Raw genomic sequence first — 13,971 nt, forward strand, 5'->3', positions numbered from 1 at the left:
ATGTGTTAGGCACTAGGAACAGAGATGAGGGACAAGAGTTGCCCTGGGGCCTGCACAGTGGCACAGGCCTACAGTCCCATGGTCGGGGCCGAGACATAAGCATTGCTTGAGTCCAGGATTCGAGGTCAATCTGAGCAACATAGTGAGAACATGACTCACAAAATAATAAAAAGAAGAGGAAAAGAAAAAGAGTTGTCTTTAAGAAACTCAGATTTATAGCTGGATGAATGAGTAGCTTAATTAAAATATCCACAAGATATCTCAAAGCCAATTTCTTCTCCTTCTAAAATCAGAATCTAAACGGCATGTCAACTGTATGTTCAGTCATAACCTAAACACAAGCATCCCTTTGATTAGATCTTGTTGAAAACAAATGCTTAAGTAACTTTTTTTTTTTTTTTTTTGGTCTTACTGGGGATGGAACCCAAGGGATTTTTACCTCCAGGCTACACTTCCAGACCTATTTTATATTTTATTTGGAAATAGGGTCTTACTAAGTTGCTGAGAGTCTCACTAAATAGCTGAGGCTGGCTTCGAACTTGCATAATCCTCCTTTCTCAGCCTCCCAAGTACTGGGATCACAAGTATGTGCCACTATGCCTGATTCTTTTTTTTTTTTTTTTAATACTGGGGATTGAACCCAAGGGGCATTCTACCTCTGAGCTACACTTTAAATCTTTTTTATTTTTCATTTTGAACAGGGTCTTGTTAAGGGTCTGGATAAATAGCTGAGGCTGACCTCAAACCACCATCCTCCCAAGTACTGAAATTACAGTTGTACGCCATGGTGTCTGGTTTTAAGTAACTCTTAAAATTGGCCAAGATGCTCCAGTTGTATTAACTATTTGGTAAGACAAACACTGAATAGTAATACCACAAAATGTATCTTAAAGTCACAGAATTTTACTTATACAGACCATTTTACAGATGGCAAAACATCGCAAAGCTAATTAACATCGCAAATTAGCTAAAATTAACTAAAAAGCTAATTAACATCGCAAAGCTAATTAGCTAGTGGAAGGCGCAGGACCAGAATTCAGGTCCCCCACTCATAAAATCTGAGTCCTTCACAACAGATAACAGCCTTGATTTCGAGTGCGTGAGAAGACAAGATAGGAACACCATCATGTCTTATAGGGGAAGCAACACCAGATAGTAAGTAACTACTGCAAGGACACCAGCAACCCCACCATACACTAGGACACCAAAGACACGATGAGTGACCCCAACTTCTCTAACCATGGCCCCGTTTGGAGAAAAGAAACGCGACATGGTTCTTACAGACATATGATTTGGTAAGGATTTCACATAAAGACTTATTTTGTTTCTGAAAGTCCTGGAAATGGAGCAGATTACCTATGCTGAGCAGTCACTTACTCGCCCAGCCATCCTTCATAATTTGGTCAGATGTAGAATGTTCCCTAAAGAGCTCATGTATTGATGTTCAGAGTGGATGTGACTAAGTCACGAGGACTGCACTCTCGTCAGAGGGTGAGCCCACTGTAATGGTTTTACTGGGTGGTAATCTAGGCAGATGGGGTGTGGCTGGGGAAGGTGGGTCCCTGGGGGTGTGGCCTTTAGGGACTGTGATTTTATCTTTGAGTTCCTTTGCTTGTTCTCTTGCTCCCAGCCTCCACGATGTGAGAGCAGAGCCCTTGCTCTCCTGCTTCCCACCGCCATGCCCTGAGCTCTGCAGACCCAGCCTGGCATGGACTGAACCCTAAAATTTCCAAATACCGTGAGCAAATAAATCTTCCTTCCTCTAAGTTGACTGGTCAGTTGTTTGGGACTATAACAGTGAGGATGTTGACTGAGCCAACACGTTTATTTGCAGATGCCGACTCAGAGCACAAGCTCTACCTGTGTGCCCGGTTCCCTGGCTCAACCTCTGGGCCCCCAGAGAGTCCAGCGATCCACCTTGTAGAGTTGACTCCAATGTTCTCCTAGATCTTCACCACCACCCTGAGAGGCGAAGGAGCGAAACAGACTAACTACCTTGCCCCTATAAGTTTCTCAGTTTCACTGCTTTCTTAGGAAAAATGATCAGGCCAACCTTCCTTCACCTTTACCTCTGAGCACAACTCTGTACTCTGCCTTGTTCCCTCAATTGTCTCAAAGAATAATAATCCTATTTTATAACTTTGCCATAAAGAACCTTATGCAGAAATGCCATATTCAAAATCTCATACTGCCCGGCGAGGTGGCACGCGCTTGTAATCCCCGCGCTTGGGAGGCTGAGACAGGAGGATCGCCCAGGTTTGAAGACAGCCTCAGCTACTTAGTGAAGTTCTCAGCAACTTGGCAAGACCCTGTTTCCAAACAAAATAGAAAAGTAGGTCTGGGAGTATAGCCCGGAGGTAGAAAGCCTCTGGGTTCCACCCCCAGTACAACAACAACAACAACAACAAAAAATCTCATACCAATCAAAACTTGACTCAATTCTTTTTTATTTTTTCAGTATTAGAGATTGACTCCAGGGGCATTTTACCTCTGAGCCATATCCCTAGCTCTTTTTATTTTCATTCTAAAACAGGGTCTCATTAAGTTGCTGAGGGGTTCCCTAAGTTGTTAAGGCTGGCCTCAAACCTGTGATCCTTCTGTCTCAGTCTCTTAACTACTGGGACTAAAGGCATATGCCACAATACCTGGCTAAAATTAGACTTTATCTGGGCATGGTGGGATATGCCTGTAATTCTAGCTACTCCAGAGGCTGAGACAGGAGGATCACAAGTTCGAGGCTAGCCTTGGCAACCTAGTGAAACTTGGTTTTAAAAACAAAAAAAGGGCTGAGGAGATAAACTAGTACTGGGGCATACCTGCATTTAATCCGTAGTACCAAGCAAGAAAAAAAAAAAAAGATTTGAGTTTATTTAATAGGCTTGAATATAGAATTAAAATGTCACCAAAAAAGGAAGAAAAGAATAATAGAAGGAAGCCCTGCTCCTTACTGCTGGGAAGACTTGGCTTAAGCCTTACATTAAATGAATTTCCACTGTGTCATTTCAAAATTATTGTGTGATGAAAAGAAAAACCTGGTTTCCTTCTACGTAGATTAATTGTGGGAGAGTTTGTCCCCCTCCCCCCCCCTTTTTTTTTAGTAGTGAGAATTGAACCCGGGGCCATTCTACTCCTGAGCTACACCCTCAAGTCCTTTTATTTTGAAACAGGCTCTTGCTAAATTTATTTTGAAACAGGTTCTTGCTAAGAATTGTGGCAGCTTTAGCAAAGCTCTGAAGAGGTGTGTACATCTTCATTTCTCCTGGCCAAAATCCACAGGGGCCTCTGAATGGAGTATGATGAGCCCCACATTTGCCCCAATAATTCCCAGAACTGTTTTGAGGACAAAATAAGAAAAAGTATTATAAAACCACGTTGGAAACTAGAAGGTGCTACTACTGTGTTGTTATTAACTCTAAACACTCTCAAGATTCACCCAGCTGGGTGTGGTGGTGCACGCCTGTAATCCCAGTGCTTAGGAGGCTGAAAAAGGAGGACTACAGGCTTGAGGTGAGTTTGAGCAACATATTCACCATTGAGATTTGGTAAATTTTTCTGTGTGTGTGGCTGGGTGGGGGTTGTGCTACTGGGGTTAAAACCCAGGGGCATTCTATTTCTTAGCTACACTCTAGCCCTAATTTTTTTTTTCCAGTACTGGGGATTGAATTTAAAGGAATTCTGCCTCCGACCTACACCCCCAACTCCATTTTTTATTCTTGATTTTGAAACAGGGTCTCACTAAGTTGTGGAGGATCTCACTAAGTAGCCGAGGCTGGTCGTGATCCTGCAGTCCTCCTGTCTCGGCCTCCCAAGTATTAGAATTACAAGTGTGAGCCCGGTGTGGTGGCGCACGCTTGTCATCCCAGCATTCGGGAGGCTGAGACCGGAGGATCGTGGTTCGCGGACAGCCTCAGCTACTTAGTGAGGCCCTCTGTAACTTAGTGAGACCCTGTTTCAAACATAAAGAATAAAAATAGGGCAGAGGGTGTAGCTTGGAGGTCAAATGCCCCTGGGTTCCATCCCCAAACCCGAAAAAAAAAAAAAAAATTACAAGTGTATACCACCAAGCCCGGCTCACCCTAGCCTTATTTTATTTTTAGTTTTTTTTTTTTAAAACAGGGTCTCACTAAGTTGCTGAGGGTCTAAGTTGCTGAGGCTGGCTGTGAACCTGGGATCTTTCTGTCTCAGCCTCACAAGTACTGGGATTGCAGGCGAGTGACACCACGCCCAGCTGTATGTGGTTTTGTCTGTTCAGTGCTAAGGTGTGTGTGAAGAGGTCCCCAGGTCGCAATGTTTGATTACCACTGACCTGCTCCTACTTGTCCATCGGAGCCAAAACACAGGGGACCTAGACTGTTTACACTCAAGTTCAAATATTCGAGTAGAATTAGCAAAACAGATAGACATATTACACAAACAAGCACAGAGCTATTTCCCACAGACAGGAAAAATAAATTGGTTTCAAGATAATGTCATTATGTATTTTTTAAGAAACATTCCTTTTAATAATAAACATCCTGCCATCCCACTGCCCCGCTTGTTTTCCCTTCCTTGCTTGTCTTGGTGTTTAGGCGCTGTGCGTTTTTTTTATAGTTGCCTTTATATTTAATACTACATATGATATGTTACTTTTTTGCCGGAGGATTTAACCCAGAGGCATTCTACCTCTGAGCTACACCCGCAGCTCTGTCTTAAAATTTTATTTTGAAACAGGGTCTCCTTAGGTTAATGAGAGTCTCTACTTGCTGAGGCTGTCCTTGAACCTCAGATCTTCCTGTCTCAGCTTCGCAAGTACCTTTTAGAAGATGAAAATGTCTGGGCCAGGTGGTGCACACACTTGTAATCCAAGTATTTGGGAGGCTGAGACAGGAGGATCGCAGGTTCACAGCTACTCTCAGCTACTTCGCGAGGCTCTCAGCAACTTAGTAAGACCTTGTTTCAAAATAAAAATAAAATAGGGCTGGCTGGGGGTGTAGCTCAGAGGCAGAATGCCCCTGAGTTCAATCCACAATGACACACACACACACACACACACACACACACACACACACACACGAATGACAATTACACCTGTCATTAGATTAGTCAGAATCAACTGGCTAATTTTTTAGAAAATGATTTCTACTTCAAAGTGTTGATGAGCTGGCCGTGGTGGTGCACGCTTGTAATCGCAGCTTTTGGGAGGCTGAGACAGAAGGATCGAGGTTCATGGATAGCCTCAGCTACTTAGTGAGGCCCTTTGCAACTCAGTGAGACCCTGTTTCAAAATAAAGAATATATATATATATATATATATATATATATATGGCTGAGAGTATATAGCTTGGAGGCAGAATGCCCCTGGGTTCCATCCCCAGTACCAAAAAAAAAAAAAAAAAAAGAAGTGTTGAAGTTAAGGAGTACACGGGGGTGGGCATATTTATGGAACAGCTTTTGGTACAGAACCCGAACAGGCCAGTCCTGGCTGACTGTGCCGTTCTGCTTCCAGAGATCAAAGCAAACTTGGTCTCATCCAGCTTTTCATTAGACAAGGCCTTCATTTATGACCCTATGTGAAACAAAGGTTCTGGTCTTAAAAATTCAATCAAGTGCAAAATTCAAAACTAATCTTGAGAGTTCATTTAAACAGTTAAAATATCAGTTACAGAATGATTCCCCGAGAAAAACGTGTATCGATTCAACTGTTGGCTGTTTCATCCAACCTTGACGCTTATCTTCGAAAACTTTTTTAGGGTATAAATTGTTCCTATTATAAATGCCGAAGACACAACAGATCAACCCCCCTCAGGGGAGGCAGAATGAAAATGTGGTTATCGGGAGCCTCTTCCAGCGTGAACAGCATCTCCCTTCACATCTGTGTGACCGACAGGGGAAGTTTAACTGGACCAGGCAGTGTCTCGCCCCCTGGAACCGCACTCGCCGCCCTGTGAGTCACCCTCGGAGCCCCCAGACTGCCCTGGGAGAGCCCTGCTAAGTAAACCCTCCTCGCCAGATCAAAGTGGCTAGGGAGTCAGGGGCTGAGCAACTGGAGCTCTTGAGATGGCATTCCGAGGAGAGACTCACAATTTTGCATAGAAGTCACAGAACTCCTTGTAGATTTTTACGTCACTCTGCCTGCGCTGCAGTTTGGACACGGCCCTCTCGTCTTCATTCCCATTAGCCTCCTGGACACTGTTAAGGAGCCTCCCCGGGATTTCTTCATTCTCCGGGATAGTGCTGGGGCGCGCTCGGCCCGGGAGAGCCATCGTGGTGCCGGGGAGCGCCGAGCTCAGGAACAAGAGTGGCAGGAAGCAGAGACAGGAGAAACAATATCCAGGCCTCCCCCTCTCCGGCCAGGGTCACTCCCCCTGTTCCCACGCACGTCAGCCTGGCAGCCCGGGGTGGCCACGACGCTTCACATTAAGAGCTCAGTAGCACAGTGCTCGGTCGGCACATCAGTTTGGATTTACTGAGGCTTTCTAGAAGTCCTACAAAACATTCCACAAAGTGGCAGCAATGTCTTTTGGAGTAGATTTCTCTGTGGCCTGAGGCCATAAACAACAGGACAAGAATAGAAGGCTGCTCCATAGGTCTTCAAGAGAAAGAAAGAAATATCACGGTGCCCCCGTGAGCGCTGTGCTCTCAACTTTGCACGCACAAATCTTGGAGAACTTGTAGGATGCACCCACAAGCTCCCGGGGAGGCTGGTGCCACGCACTTGCTCTGAGGAGCATCTGAGGCTTTCCCCAGCCTGACCTCCCGCGGCTCCAGCGTGTGGTTTTCAGATGCCCAGGGACCCGTGATCCCTGAAGCTACTAAGAGCTGCATCTGCCTTGCACTATCCTACCCTGGCACATCACAAGAGCTCAATGAAGGTTTCAATGACTGGATGCAGGAGGCCGTAGCCAAGTGCTGGAGCTTAGTTATAACTTTCTTCTACTTCACCCCAGCCAGCCCTGCTAGCCTGTCACCGGGAGAGCCAGGGTCTGCTGGTCTTATCGTGACGACAGAAGCCATCGCATGCACTTACTAGACATTCAGTTCATGTGTTAGGAGCCTATTAGCAATGACGATGTTGACGGAGCACGAGAGCCAACAAAGGACTCATTCTCTCTTTGGTTCCAGTCTTCTTGGCACCGCACACAGCAGACCAAAGGACACCTGGGGGAAAGTCTACAGAGAAACACAGGTACACACAGGGGCCCCAGGGTCACACCAAAGGAAGGAAAGCCATGAAGCCAGCAGCAGACAGCAACATGTGGTGATTCAGTAATAATAATAAACAATGACACAGGGAGCTAGCGCCTCCTGCCGCACCACGCAATCCTCTCCCTGTGAGACTGGTGTTATCTACAGATGAGGAAACTGAGGCACAAAAGAATTGAATAGTAAGAAGACGGTGGCTGGAGTTAAGGCTTAAACCTGGGTAGACTAACTTTAGAGCCTACGCTGTTAACCCCTACGTGAGAAAAGGGGCTGAATGGAGCACTGGGAAGCAAAACAGGTCAACGAGAGATTAGTCGGCAGTGGGTATAAAATGGGCCAAGAGCAGAAGACAAGATCAAGTCTCCACATGACGTTAACCCCTGAAGACATCAGAGCCACTCAAAAGCTGTGGCTACGGGTCCTGCTGAGGCCTGAAGCCAATGGACGATGTACCCTGGAACAAGGGAATCTGCAGTTTTAAGTAGGAAGAAAGTAAAGCTGGGCGTGGTGGTGCACAATTGTAATCCCAATACCTGGGAGGCCAAGAGAGAAGGATCACAGATTCAAGGCCAGCCTCAGCTAATTCGTGAGACCCTGTTTCAAAATAAAGAATAAAATATAGCACTGGGGGCGTGGCTTGGAGGTAGAATGCCCCTGGGTTACATCCCCAATATAGAATAAAAAAAAAAAAAAAGGGAAAGAAATGACCTCACGGGTTTCATTTTTATTTGTTTACAATGACAACGTGAAAGAGAAGAAGAGGAGGTGGAGAAGAAGGGGAGGAGCAGGACACTTGGTAGGGTGACTTTGAACACAGGATACTCAGTTTCTGTATGTGTGTTCATGGGGGGAGTCTGGGAATTGAACCCAGGGCCTCACACATGCTAAGGAAAAGCCCTCTACCATCAAGACAGGGTCTCACTAAGTTGCCCAGGCTGGCCTCATACTTTTTAGCCTCCTGCTCCTGCCTCCAGAGTAGCTGGGATTACAGGTGTGCTTCACTGGTACAGTGATTATATCTTGAGTAACCAAAGCACAATTGCAAAATGAGAGCTCAACACTGTTGACAATGTGTGTGTACAGGTCCAAGTCATTTCATCACATGTACAGATCCCTGTGAATGCTACCCCAGTCAAGACACAGAACTACTTCATCTCAACAGAGATTGTGTTCATGTTATCCCTGACCAGCTTCTCTGGTCAATGACCTTCAGATGTCACAAGCTCAAAATCCCCCACAGTATGTGGTCAAGAGAGTGACAACCATTTATATAAGCCTGTACAAAGGAGTGCCCTCCCCCAACTAATCAACAAGCAACTCTACCCTCTCCCTTCCTATAAACACCCCACTACCAGGCCGTCAGGGAGGGAGATGTGCACCGACAGCTCCTGGCCTCCTTTAAGGTGGGCTGTTCAATAACAGCCTTTGTGCAAAATCCCAGTGCCACATAACTGGCTTCTATCTACATCAGGTGGCAAGCCCTTGCTTGATAACAGTATTATATTAAGGAGAACTTTCTTTTCCACTGTCTGCTGCTTGTAGCTGAGACCATGTTAATGAGGGTGGCCTGGCACAGAGTTAACACTAAACAGAACTCCTTTTATTTATTAACTTTTTTTGAGTGCTAGAAATTGAACCCAAAGATGTTCTACCTCTGAGCTACACCCTCAGCCCTATTTTATTTTTACTTTGAAACAGGGTCTCGCCAACTTGCTGAGGGTAGTCTTGAACCTGTGATGCTCCTGTCTCAACCTCCTAAGTACTTGTACTATCACGCCCTTGGCTCAGAACTTCTTTTTAAAAATACATTTTTTGGGCCGGGTGTGGTGGCACATGCTTGTAATCCCAGCACTCAGGAGGCTGAGACGGGATGATCACAGGAAGCTCAGGGACAGCCTCAGCAACTTAGTGAAAGACTGTCTCAAAATAAAAAATAAAAAAAGAAGGTGAGGGGCTTGGGGTGTAGATTGGAGGTAAAATGCCCCTGGGTTCAATCTCTAGTTAAGCTGCACGCACACACACACACAAACACACAGAGCTGCCATCTCTACCCCCATATCGCATGTGTCTCCTTTGTTCTAAGTCTCTTCTACACAGTTACCTTGGGATCCAGGAACAACCGATCTGATGAATATACGACTTCTTTTGTTTCTTAGGGCCTCACTAAGTTGCCGAGGCTGGCCTGGCTTCTCCATTCCTTCTTTCTATCACTTAGAAACATCCTAACTGGAAGCTAGAGGGAGAGAAGAGGCTGAGGTTCTAAGGAAGGAAGATGGGGCATGTTCCTTTATCACAAATCTCCATCCCATCAGCCTCTCACCAGGAACAAAAGCCCCATGATTGATTCTCAGTAAAAAATACTAGAGGACAGAGAAATTCTTTGTACCCTACACAGTTACTTCTACTGAAACCAGGAAGGAACTCCAGTGAGAGTTCCAAGCCAATCAGGAGGCTCAGACTGCTGCCCTTTATTGCGGTGCTAAGCGTCAACAAGCTTTGGGATTTTGGGAACCAGTGTCAGCACAAATGGTCTACCTTCCTTTAGCAGCCATTCTGGCAAGGTCTACGTTTTCCTGAAAGTAATTGCTCCCATTGTTCCACTGTTTACCCTGCATCATCCTAAACATAAACCTCACTAGCACTCGATATGCAACAGGCCCCGGCGGGCTAAGACGAATCTGTCCCACCCAACACCAGCAGAAAAGATGACCTATCTGTTGGATGAGTATACAGGATCTAGGGGTCTGACTCTGTTTCTGTGAGTAGCGCTGTGTTTAGGGAAAGAATATACAGATTGTTTCATATATATATATATATGGGTTTTTTGCCACATATATGCATAAAATGAAGCAGATTTCCAGTTCAGTGTCCAGTGCTGGATGAACAAGGGGTCTGTATATCCCCAACATTCTGAATAAGAATCAGTAACCAAAAGCCGGGCGTGGTGGCGCACGCTTGTGATCCCAGCATTTGGGAGGCTGAGACTGGAGGATCGCGGTTTGCGGACAGCCTCAGCTACTTAGTGAGGCCCTCTGCAACTCAGTGAGACCCGGTTTCAAAATAAAGAATAAAAAATAAGGCAGGGGGTGTAGCTCGGAGGTCAAATGCCCCTGGGTTCCATCCCCAGACCTGCCAAAAAAAAAAAAAAAGAATGAGTAACCAAGAAGCCACTGAAAGGTAGGAGGCATTCATCCTTTCAAAAAAAACCATGCAGGCACAGTCACTTCCCTGATTTAGCTATTGCAGAGTAAAAAGCTGCGCTAGTTTTATAAGCAGACAAAGTAATTTAGGGTCAAATAAACATCCTTGCTCAAGTTTTGTGTCCATGTACTTTATTACTTTCAAACCATTTCTGGTACTTAATTGTGTCACTCTAAGAAATGCAGTCTTTGGACTGCCCTTGTAACCTTGAAAGACATATTTATCACGTCGTCCTTGGGTGAAATTGCCATGGCCACTACAGCAGCATTAAAACAGACCTTGAAGCAGGGTAGGAGGATATTTTTCAAATATACCAAGTAAGTTTTGTCTGAATAGCTCGTCTATTATATGGGTTATGTTGAAGAACTAGGGTCGTCGCAGGTCTTCATTCTCTTAAGGGCTTCTCTCAAGAGGTTTTATAATCTAATCCTCCCCATCACTGAAGCTAAATTTGGGGCATTGGAAAATCCCCTGGAGAAGACCTGAACCTCAAACATCCCTTAAATACATTCAGAGTAGAGAGTTCCATTTCACAAACGCATCATTTTCTGATCATTTACTGTGTGCCAGACTCTATCAAGTACTTGGGTCTGGGGCCCTGGCTGAGTGTGCCCGCCACTTGGTTAAGGGAGTAACCACACCCAGCTGGACCACTCTAGGGTCCCACAGATGGCTGCGGGGCTCCAGACCCCCCCCAATTGACCAACTCCATGATTTCAGCTCAAACTCCACCTCTGACATACACACAGCCAGAAAAATGAGCTACCTAGACATAACATATAACACTATAGGTATTTCCAGGAGCTCAGATACTTAAAGCCTGGATACAATCAGGAGCAGTTACCAAAATAAAAAAGGAGGTTGTTTGTTTGTTTGTTTGTTTCTTTCTTTCTTTGTTTTGGTGGAACTGGGGATTGAACCCAGGGGCGTTCTACCTCTGAGCCAAATGCTCAACCTTATTTTATTTTGAAACAGGGTCTCACAAAGTTGCTGAGACTGGCCTTGAACCTGAAATCCTCCTGTCTCAGCCTCCCAAGTACTGGGATTACAGGTGTGTGCTACCACACCAGGCTTTTTTTTTTTTTTAAAGTGGTGCTGGGGATCCAACCTAGAGCCTCATGCATACTAGGTAAGCACTCTACCACTAAGCTATACCCCCAGACCCCCAAAGCACCTTTTTTTTTTTTTTTTTTGGTAGTACTGAGGAGGGTGGAACCCAGGAACATTCTACCTCCAAGCTACATGCCCAGCCCTGTTTTGGTTTTTTTTAATGGGTCTGCGGATGGAACCCAGGGGCATTCAACCTCCAAGTTACAACCATTCCCCTATGTTTTATTCTTTATTTTGAAACAGGGTCTCACTGAGTTGCAAAGGGCCTCACTAAGTAGCTGAGGCTGTCCGTGAACCATGATCCTCTGGTCCCAGCCGCCCTAATGCTGGGATTACAAATATGCACTACCATGCCCAGCTTCAAAGCACCTTTTTAATGGCTAATATTTTTAAATTAAATTTCTCTCAGATAGTCTTGACTGAATTATGTACATCTCTACAAAATACTAGATATGTAGGGTTTTTAAAACCAAGTTGGAACAGGCGTTGGTGGCACAAACGTATAATCCTAGTCCTGGAGACGCTGAGACAAAAGTATCGTGGGTTCAAGACCAGCCTCAGCAATTTAGCAGGACTCTCAGCAACCTAGTGAGATCCTGTTTTTCTTTTCTTTTTGTTTTGTTTTAGCGGTACTGGACATGAAACTCAGGGGCGAATTCTACTTCCGAGCTACACCCCATCCCTATTTTTTATTCTTTATTTTGAAACAGGGTCTCACTTAGTTGCGAAAGGCCTCACTAAATAGCTGAGGCTGTCCTCAAACCGAGATGCTCCTGTCTCCGCCTCCCAAAAGCTGGGATTACAAGCATGCACCACCATGCCCAGCTTGTGAGATCCTGTTTTAAAACAAAAATCTTAAGATCGGCGTGGTGGCACACTCCTATAATGCCAGCACTTGGAAGGCTGAGACAGGAGAATTACAGGTTTGAAGCCAGCCTCAGCAACTTAATGAGACCCCGTCTCAAAATTAAAAAAACAGAGCCTGGTGTGGTGGCGCACGCTTGTAATTCCTGCGCTTGGGAGGCAGAGACAGGAGGATGGCGCAGGTTCAAAGCCAGCCGTGCTGGCTTAAGAGACCCTGTTTCCACATAAAAAGTATAAAATAGGTCTGGGAGTGTAGCCCGGAGGTAGAAGGGCTTCCAGGAACCCCAGTAACACACACACACACACACACACACACACACACACACACACACACAATTTTTAAATAAAATAGGGCTGGGGGTGTAGCTCAGAGGTAGAATTCCTCTGGTTTTAATCCCCAATATCACAAAAATTAAAAACAAAAAAGTCAAAGTGGACCAATTGCCTCTAGAACACAGACTCTACTGCTGAGAGTAACAGAATCTAGTATAGATTCTACACCCATTGATTAGACCAACCTCAGACCAAAAACATTAAAAAAGTGCATCTGTACTGAACATGTACGGATTTTTTCTCTTGTCATTATTCCTTAAACAATATAACAATGATTGACATCGTCTTGGCATTGAATTAGATATTACACGTAATCTAGGAATGCTTTAATAAAGTACATGAGAAGACATGTGTAGGTTCCATACAAATACTATTCCACTTCACAGAGGGGCCTTGGGCACCCAAGGATTTGCATAAGTTTTGGATTCAACCCCTCCATCATGGGCTGGGGAGGGTGACTGTGTAGGAAGAGGGGAGTGCTAGTGGAAGCTTTAGTCTCTTCCATGAACTTAGATCAACATAATCAATGACTAAGATCCTGGCATGGACAGCTATGAGGGTGAATCTTCAAGCGCCATCCAGACTCCCTTGTCATGCTGGGGTATTCAAACTGTCCAAGTGGCCTGGTTCAATGACCATCTGGCAGAATTATTTTCACTGTAATTCCCTATCTCGCTCAAATGGAAAATTCAATCTGATTTCCCCCAGACTACTAAAAACAAAACAATCATGACTTGCAAAAAAAAAAAAAAAGATGCTGGAACCGGACAGTTCTTTCCCATATCCCAGCTTCTAGGACAAATGCGCTGTGTTCTCTTTGAACAGCTGGTGAGGAAATAGAGAAAAATGGCCTAGAAAAGGGTATGAACTTGTAATTAACGTGCCACTTTGCCTTGTTTGTTAAAAGTATTTCCCAATTCTTGGTTGCATAAGTTAAAAGAATGCAAAACCCAAATAAACAAAAATATTTCCATAGAGGCAAGAGAGTGAGAAAGAAATCAGGCACACATTTTTCTCAAACTAGCTAAAAATGAACAAAATGGTGCGTTGTTTTTTTTTTTTTCCCCAACATGTTTACATTGGTGCTGCTTATGGAGATAATCAAAGCAGGGCAGAGGTGTTTTGAATCTCCAACTCCATGTTAAGGATAACTAAGACTAAGTGGAGAAAAAAGTATCACCTAAAGAAAATGAACAGGAGCAGGCTACATTATCTCCCTGTACCATCAATGTTCCATTGCAAGCCTGAAAGCATTCCCAAAGTTCAACAATTACAGTGAAG

General features: G+C 44.7%; 1 protein-coding gene across 6 annotated transcripts in view; it reads right to left on the minus strand.

Annotated features, from left to right (window-relative positions):
- LIMS1 (LIM zinc finger domain containing 1) overlaps window positions 1–13,971 on the minus strand; it is a gene marked incomplete at both ends in the record, with an annotated part of 141,897 nt that overhangs the window by 27,010 nt on the left and 100,916 nt on the right. For 2 of the 6 annotated variants that reach the window (XM_080711019.1, XM_080711018.1), the window contains one exon: window positions 6,061–6,242. The exons of the other annotated variants lie outside the window; for them this stretch is intronic. In XM_080711019.1, the coding sequence (XP_080567145.1) occupies window positions 6,061–6,242 (182 nt within the window). Of the gene's footprint in view, window positions 1–6,060; window positions 6,243–13,971 lie in introns of those variants that run through there. 6 annotated transcript variants of the gene reach the window in all.

Source organism: Muscardinus avellanarius (genome assembly GCF_963383645.1).
Source record: "Muscardinus avellanarius genome assembly, chromosome: 15".
NCBI lineage: Eukaryota > Metazoa > Chordata > Mammalia > Rodentia > Gliridae > Muscardinus > Muscardinus avellanarius.